Below are 8,940 nucleotides of genomic sequence, written 5' to 3'. Positions count from 1 at the left end.
CATAGGTATGCTGATCTGAGGGTCTCTAGTCTGGGTGGCTAGTAAGATTTGATTTTGAAAGCACTACATCATTGTGGGCTCAGTGAAAGGTCGCTCACATAGTTAAGATTTACTTGCATCTGGAGCAACAATGTGTGCCAGTAGCGACCTTGAGAGCAGGGGAGGAGTGAGACATACAAGTTTTGCATCCTGAAGCACATCCTGACAAAAAACAGAGCACAGCCTGGGAACTGAAACCTGTCTTGATAGTAGAATAATTGTTATTGTGATAAGCTCAGTAGAAGGTAGAAAAAATATTTTTGTAAGTCCATGATTGGGCATTATGGGGGGTGTAGGTTTCTGTCTTAGTGTATAAAAGTCTCTCTGTGTAGCAATAAAGATGGTCGAATTGGATTTTTGGATTCGCTTGCTGCATGACCTACGAGTCCGTGATTTCTTCATACACCACAAATGGCTCCCGAATCGGGTTAAAGATTCAGCAGGACGGTGATCAAGGATCGGTGGCGTGCCCCCGCGAGCCGGACGGAAGACGTCGATCACCAAGGAGCTCCTATATACTCATCGCTGCACAATACAAGGTTAGCACAGCGAGGGGCCGGGGAAGGTATTATTAAAATGGGGCAGTCTGCGACGAAAGCGCAGCAGATACATAAAGCACTTTTAATGAAAATCGTTAAGGAACAAGGATTAAAGTTACAGTCTGTTAAACTTGTACAGCTTTTAGTATGGATTCGGGATAATTGTCCGTGGTACCCCCCCAACGGGTCTTACGATCTCTCTGAATGGCAGAAAGTGGGAGAATGCTTGCAAGCGCGACTAATTGTTGATCGTGATGTTGATCCCGATAATATTATAACATGGCGTGTCATATATACGGCATTAAGAACATTCCTCCCTACCGATAAAGTGTTTGTTAACTCGGATTTTCCGCCTCCACCGGCTGATTTATTGGAGGACACAGCTCCTGCTAGTTCAGACCCTAACGCTGAGCCTGTCTGTGAGTCAGCTCAGCAACCGCAGCTGCCGTTAGCTGCTACGGGAGGAGCAGCCAATGACTTAGACTCACAGATACCTGAGGATCTCTTTGATCCAGATCCTATTGACTCTGATCAAGAGCTTGATTTATACCCGTCCTTAACTCCGGTTAAAGCTATGGTAGCTTCTGCGCCAACCGCAGATCAGATTTTACAAAGAACTAAACGACTGACTGCTAGTCGTGCCTCCATTACGTGTCCGCCACCTTATGCTCCTTCTCTGGATGTGCCTCCTAATAATTCTCATGATAAGGCAAGACGGGAGCTCGTGGAAGAGTGTAGAAAAGGGGCTTTGCAAGATGGTGATATGGAAATGTTTCAAGCTATGCCTGCTATCTATAGACCCCAGCAGCTTCCTCACTATGAGACGCTGACGTACGAAGCTATCAAAGAGTTAAGAAAATCCGTTAAGGAAAATGGTTTACAATCCTCCTTTACTATTAGTTTGCTGGAAGCGATATCGGAGTCATATACTATGGTTCCTGCAAATTGGAAAATGGTGTTAAAGTTGATGTTAACAGCAGGACAATATTCTATCTGGTTAACAGAATATCGTGAGTTGGTTGCTGCCCAAGCATTAGAAAATTTGACAGCTGGGCATGCTATCAGGGCTGATCACTTGATGGGAGAAGGGCAATACGCAAGTCCAGCAGCGCAAGTTCAAATGGATAGATTAGCTTTCCAGCAAGCATCTACGCTGGCCTTACAGGCTTTAAAGCGAGTTCCCGATGGTCAACGTACAGAGCGGTCATTTGCGAGTATCCGCCAGGGAGCACAAGAGCCTTACATAGACTTCATAGACCGTTTGCAGACAGCTATTTCTCAACAAATCGAACTTCCAGAAGCTGCTGAACTTTTGTTAATGCAATTAGCAGTGGAAAATGCTAACACTCAATGCCGCAGGGCTTTAGACCCTATACGTGGCAAGGCTACCACTCTGAATGATCTTATTAGAGCGTGCCAGCATGTAGAAACAGAAGACCACAAATTTGAGATGTTAGCAACAGCACTGGCTCAAAACCTAACTGTAGCTCGTGCTTCTGTTAAATGCTTTTCGTGTGGGCAGGACGGACACATGAGAAAGGATTGCCCAAAAAAAAAGCGAGAGAGGGATAAAACTCCGAATGAGTTATGTCCTCGGTGTCAGAAAGGATATCACTGGAGCAATCAATGTCATTCTAAATATGATAAAAATGGTAATCTTTTACCCACTCCGCGGTCGAGAAACGCCAAGAGGGGCGCGTGGTCCGGTGCCCCACGCAATCCCAACAGGGCCCAAGGGCAGATGCTGCAATTAGCACCCCAGCAGGGGAATGGACAAGCAATGCAGGCATCATCCCCCGCCGTGCCACCCCCGGGAGTGCCGGGCTGGACGTGGCAACTGCCGCCACAACTAATGTAAATTCTGTGCACCTGATACCGACAGGACTGCAAGGGCCACTGCCTTTTAATGGACATGCTTTGTTACTGGGCCGGTCTGCTGCTACAAAGATGGGTTTGTTTGTTTTACCTGGGATTATTGATAGTGACTATCGGGGAGAAATTAAAATCATGGTATGGACTCCGAATCCTCCCTGTACCATACCAGCAGGTGAACGTATTGCTCAACTAATACCTCTCCCTAGTTTTGTCTCCTTTAACAGACGATACTGCTGCAGCGGCACCAGTCCGTGGAGCAGGAGGTTTCGGGAGTACAGGATCTCCACAGATTTATTGGACTCAGCAAATCACAACTCAACAACCCTTTCTTACTTGTCGGCGTAATGGTAAAGAATTTTCAGAGTTGATAGACACTGGAGCAGACATTTCTATCATCCGTAAGTCTGACTGGCCGTCTGAGTGGCCTGTTGTGGACACAGCTGCTTTAATTACTGGGGTTGGAGGAACTCAGCTTCCTCAACAATCGTTACAAACTCTGCTGGTTGAAGGACCGGATGGGAAAATAGCTAAATTGAAACCATACATTTTACCAGTACCCTGTACATTATGGGGCTGTGACTTGATTTCACAATGGGGTTTGCTTTTAACAACACATTTTTGATTGGGGTCGCTGATGTCCAGCCACGGCTCAAACTTACATGGTTAACTAATTCCCCTGGTTGGGTTGATCAGTGGCCCCTCAGAGGTGAGCGGCTGGAGCGAGCACGAGAGCTGGTTGCAGAACAATTGCAGTTAGGACATATTGTCCCTTCTACAAGCCCATGGAATACTCCAATTTTTGTAATACCTAAGAAATCAGGCAAATGGAGATTATTGCAGGATTTATGGGCAGTTAATGATGTTATAGCTCCAATGGGTGCACTGCAATCAGGAATGCCGAATCCTGCAATGATACCACACTCTTGGAATCTGCTTGTCATTGATTTAAAGGATTGTTTCTTTACAATTTTTCTGCATCCTGATGATTGTCCACATTTTGCTTTTTCTGTACCTTCTATTAACAATGAAGGGCCTATGGAGAGATATCATTGGGTAGTGCTTCCTCAAGGCATGAAAAATAGTCCAACTATTTGTCAATTTGTTGTTTATTCTGCTTTGAAACCAGTGAAAACACAATTTCCTACTCTGTTGTTTTATCATTACATGGATGATATTTTAATTGCTGCACCTGATGAGTTTTAAACAAAAAAGGGGGAATCCCCTGGGTATCACACCTCAGGAACAATTAGATAAAGCCACTTATGTTTTGAACTTTTTGAATCTTACGCGTGCTGACAATTTGACTGCTAATCAACGGCGATATGGTTTGCCAGATCAGACAAATATGAAGCCTACTGTATTTGATAAAGACTTACAGTCAGGACAATGGATGGGTCCAGTACCCTTGTTGTCATGGGGACGTGGTTATGGTTGTGTTTCTTTACCCACAGGACCATACTGGTTACCTGCGAAAAATATCAAGCCTGCCAATACTATACAGAAAGATGCAGAGTCTGTCGAAGATGTCTCTCAAGACAAAGACAAGTAGGAAGATTCTAATCTTCCTCAGGTTTAATCATGTTGAATGTGTCTTGCATTTTCATATGTATGTCTTGCCTGTGTTTAGGCCTCTCATATGGTGGGATCGAACATCACCTTAAGTAATAATGATACGAGATGGATGAGAGGAGTTTTATTATTACCATCTTGTGATGATCTTAACAATTCCTGTAAGGATAGCCAGATATTTTGTAGTGACTTACATGCGTGTCACATGGACCAATGTTACTAGGCCTGAGAATCAATCTCATATTAATTTTACTGCTTAGTTATATCTCGTTGGATTGAAGCTAAATGGCAAAACTAATTACACTGTGGTCACTTTACCAAGTTCAAGCAATACCGACAAGGAGGGTATTATCCCATATTCGTCCTATATTTCCAGCATGCAACTTGCAAAAAATTGTAAGATTTGCAACAATTGGCTCAGAGACCATGTCTGAGGTTATATCCTCAAAGACAAAATTCCTAAATTCCTTGGATTCTAAGGACAATCATTCTAGCATCAAAACAGATCTAATGAGATTAGTTTTGCCAGGTTAACATGAACTGTATATCAGCTGTATATGCAGAAAAATCTTACCTTAATTAACCTGATGGATTTTGCATTGTGCTAACATAACTGTGTGTACTACTCACTTATATGTATTTGCATTAGTTTGTAATCCTAATGTAACCTTTAATGATAGTTTGTATTCATTAGAAGCACAATCCTTTTCTTTAAGAATTGTATTACACATGTTGATTTAGCATTAGGAAGTTAGATGACTATTATTCTTTCAGAAAATAACCAGAATTATGCATACCTGTTAAGTTTATGTATAAATGGCAAGGGAAAGATGGTATAGGGTATTTAGTGAGACTTCCTAAGGATGAAGTTGAAAATACAAAAAAGGGGTTAAGTGTGTTCTTGAGTGGTTAGTACGTGATTACAGACACTTGAAGCTGCTTCATTCTTTTGTTTAATTTTCTTTCTTTTTGGGTTCCTAGGTTCAATTAATTAGACGTGTGGTATTCAGTGCCAGGTTGTGATGACCCTTGTTTTGATTTCTATTCTAACTAATAAAAAAGGGGGAGATGTGGGCTCAGTGAAAGGTCGCTCACATAGTTAAGATTTACTTGCATCTGGAGCAACAATGTGTGCCAGTAGCGACCTTGAGAGCAGGGGAGGAGTGAGACATACAAGTTTTGCATCCTGAAGCACATCCTGACAAAAAACAGAGCACAGTCTGGGAACCGAAACCTGTCTTGATAGTAGAATAATTGTTATTGTGATAAGCTCAGTAGAAGGTAAAAAAATATTTTTGTAAGTCCATGATTGGGCATTATGGGGGGTGTAGGTTTCTGTCTTAGTGTATAAAAGTCTCTCTGTGTAGCAATAAAGATGGTCGAATTGGATTTTTGGATTCGCTTGCTGCATGACCTACGAGTCCGTGATTTCTTCATACGCCACACATCATCTAGTTGGAACTGTCTGCTAGAATTGCTTTGCTTCCCTTCCCACCGACTCCAAAAAAAAGAGGGATGGGAAGACAGAAAGAGTGCTAATGTAGGGTTTCACGCTTTTTTTTTTGGAGAGGCATGAATTCAGGAAGGGTTTTCTGAGCCAAATGATCAAGAATGAAGATTTAAAAGGGGCCCTTTGATGATGGCTTCAAGTTATGCTTAAGGCAGACAGCAAGGGCCAAGGTCCTGACAGAACCTTCTGCCCAGAATTCTTAACTATAATCCTGTATTGACACCACACACATGTTGCAGTTAAATATCATTACTACCATGTCACTGATTCAGCCTGCAAAGCAACTGCTAAGGTATTCAAAGGATATTTCAGTGGTTAACGACAAAGCCAGATTCCTGGTTTTGTTCCTTGATGGTTTTGAGTTTTCATATTTCCACATTTCAGAAACCTTGGGTCTCTTGTCCTGAATGTAGTCCTGCAAAATACATAGACCTCTGTCTTCATGTGGTTTTTTTTGTTTGTTTTTTTCTGAAGCAGGACTCAGCATTCCTGGTCTAACAATATAGTACATTTATGTTTACTGTCACTGCTTTGCAGTGCAATAGCTGTCCCACAGGGCCCTTTAGCGCAGAGCTGCGGCACCACGTGCCTGGCTCAGAAAGGGAGGGGAAGCTGGGCTGTTGTTGGAGTAGACCAAAGCACAGGGACAGCTCGCTCCAGACCTGGTCACCAGGAGTGGCCAGGTTAGCAGATCAACTATCCATGTCTTGGGCAGCCTTGTGCACACAGTCTGAGGAGAACCATGCCTTGCCTCTCCGTGCTTCCAGTTCCCCTCTGTCTCAGTGCCTGGGGGCTTACATCCCTTGCCAATGGCTTAGCAGGGAGACTCCAGTTTGGAGAGTCTGTGGATCCATCCTTTCTTAAAAGTACAGAAACATTTTTGCTCAGGGCTCCTCAGTGCCTCCGCACATGTGTGCAACTTCTGGTGAGGGTATGATCAGCCAAAGCTATTTACCAGGAATTTGCCAGTGGTTTCTTTTTGGAAAGGGGCTGTCCAGTCTTTCCCTTCAACACAGACGCTCAGGCTCTGCTCCCGAACGCCGATTCCTTCAGTACTTCAGCTGGTGGCCAGACTGTGCTGTGCTTGCACGGCAGTCTGCTTCTGGGCTGCCCCTGGAAACCCAGGAGACTTGGGGTCCCGAGTTTTGCTCTCCTGACAGAGATTGAGCCAAGGTGTGTGCATCGGCAAGAGGGCCTTGTTCTCCTGGGGTGGATGTTGCAGAAGAGCAGAGGCGAGGCTTGCATGCCTGCCAGGGGGCCTTGGGCTGGAGGAGTCGGGCTGCTGTTGTAGAGGAATGAGAGGGAAAGGCTGAGACTGGTGTGAGTGGAGAAAGACTGGAGGCATCTAGGTGTGGAGGCACCAGCTGGAGAACCCATTGGGATTGGGGCTATCAGTATGGCCTGTGTCCATGGCAGCCAGGCGATGCAGAGGTCAGTTCTCCCCTGGGCTTTCCAGCACTGCTGAGACGCTGTTGGAAAGCATTCCCCACAGTGGGTAGCAATTTGCTCTTGGGAATAATAGCAAAATTGGGAGCATTTGGGAATAAACCAGTGCCGGGAAAGCACAGCTGGATGTTTATTGGATGTAACAACGCGCAAGATGCCAAGCTCGTCGCACTGCTCTGCGGATGCGCTGGTACGCTGCAGCCAAGGGGTCAGGCAGGTATTCCTCTGCTCTCTGTGAGGCTTGCTCCAGAGAAGTGCTGGGTGTGGGAGCCTGCTGGGAGGAGGGCCCTGGAGCTGCACCCTGCCTCTGTGCCCGGGGGCTCCCCAAAGACCACCTTCTGCCAGTGGAGGTGGCATCATCAGTGGCCCAGCTGTGTGGGTTGCCATGCCGCAGCGGGGATCTGCTCCGGACCCTCTCTCTGCTCACATCCCTCAGGCGGCGGCTGGATGAGGGGACCACATACTCTTCGTAGCGGTCATCTGCTTGCACTGAGTGCAGGACCAGGTTGAAATGCTTCCTGCAGAGCGGGCACCTACCCCTCCTTCTGGCCCACTCCTTGATGCAGGCCGCTTGAGTTTCTGTCTCTCTTCTCATTGGCTGAGAAGTTGGAGCTCACATTCTTCCCGACCGCTTGCACTTTTTCCCATATAAGGCACACATACACCTATTCTACGAAATCATTATCCTAAACACGCCTTTGATTAGTTGATTATGCTACACGTTATTTCACAGTCTTTGCTACCATCTACTTGGCAGATTTACCAGACTGGTTTCTTTGGCTTTATTGATACTCCCTTACCCTCTGGTTTCTTGTGTTGAAGGCCATGTTCTAGTCTGTTTCTTTTCACCTAGATAACGCTTTGCAAACAAGGATCCCTTGACAGACCAAGGGCATTTCTGGGGATTAATTGGATACAATTTATTAGACTCTACTATTACTAAGGCTCCTTTGTTAGTACTATCACACTAACAATGATACATCAATAAGCTGAAGCAAAACTTAGCTTATTTCCCACAAAGATATTAACACGAATCAGGTGAACACATTTCACACTAATGATGAATCTTTTCCTCTAATGATGAATCTTTTCCTTTCTTTGTGTAAGCCCTTACACGTCATTGTAAGTTTCACAACCCTTTCCTGAGTGCTATACCTTTCTCTGCAGAGGAGCGAGTGCTGTCACCTGAGCCAATGACACCTTTATTTTCCTAGAGTACTAAAAGCTCTGTTTTTCATATCAAGAGGTGCTCTGTTTTTTGAAGGCCTGTCTAGACACGTCCCACAGGTATAAAGTTGCTTGGGCTGAGCCGCTCAGAGCTGCGCGCACACGGGCAAAGGAAATTCCTCACCCTCCTTCTCGGAGCCTGTCAAACGGAGGAGAAGGACGGAGCACGGCCAGGGCAAACTCTGACCAAGGAAGACATGGGGGAGGAAAAAGGCAACAAATAAGAGAAGGAAGAGAGTTGTCTGCCCTTATCTTTGCTGGGACAACACGGCATCGTGCATGCGCGCAGGCGGGCCCGCAGACAGACCCACAGGCACCGTTTTTTTGTCTGCCAACCCTTCTCCTCCGGTTGGGAAGGGCGCCAGCAGTGCGAAATGCAATCCCCAGTAGCTTCCCCCACCCTCCTCCCGGGAAGGGCTATTTTAAAACGTCAAGCTTGCTCGCTCGCTGCTGGGTGACCAGAGAGCCAAAAAGGGCCGGGGCGGAGGGCTGGGATGGAGCACGCTAACAGGGGGAGGGGGAAAACCCGCCGGGACGGGTACAAAACGGATCCGTGGGGCGGCGGGGGAGACCCGGGACGGGACGGGAGGGATGGCTTTGAGGCCGGGGGCCGGCGGGGCTCGGGTCGCGGCTGAGGCGAGGCGCCCTGCGGCGGGCTGGCTGCCGGTCGCGGGGCTGTCCCGGCACACGCCGGGGGGAGTCGCGGGTGGGGCGCGCCGGTGGGCCGGCTAGCGG

At 46.5% G+C, this 8,940-nt stretch overlaps 1 protein-coding gene across 1 annotated transcript; it reads left to right on the top strand.

The window, feature by feature from the left end:
- The first annotated feature begins 413 nt into the window (after positions 1–413).
- Positions 414–2,436, top strand: LOC106888416 (endogenous retrovirus group K member 19 Gag polyprotein-like). The gene is made up of 2 exons (XM_014942639.1): positions 414–578; positions 718–2,436. Exons 1-2 carry the CDS (start codon positions 414–416, stop codon positions 2,434–2,436), a joined length of 1,884 nt encoding a protein of 627 aa, XP_014798125.1.
- The last annotated feature ends 6,504 nt before the right edge of the window (positions 2,437–8,940 follow it).

The sequence above is a fragment of the Calidris pugnax genome, unplaced genomic scaffold, assembly GCF_001431845.1.
Source record: "Calidris pugnax isolate Ruff unplaced genomic scaffold, ASM143184v1 scaffold109, whole genome shotgun sequence".
NCBI classification, from domain to species: domain Eukaryota; kingdom Metazoa; phylum Chordata; class Aves; order Charadriiformes; family Scolopacidae; genus Calidris; species Calidris pugnax.
Note: the sequence above shows the minus strand (reverse complement) of the source record. Positions and strands in the feature narration are given on the sequence as shown.

Excerpts from the sequence above, each read along its gene's own strand:
- LOC106888416 (XM_014942639.1), top strand. The coding sequence starts at position 414 with ATGACCTACGAGTCCGTGATTTCTTCATACACCACAAATGGCTCCCGA. Across the intron at positions 579-717 it reads TCATCGCTGCACAATACAAG|CTTTTAGTATGGATTCGGGA; the intron begins GTTAGCACAGCG and ends AAACTTGTACAG.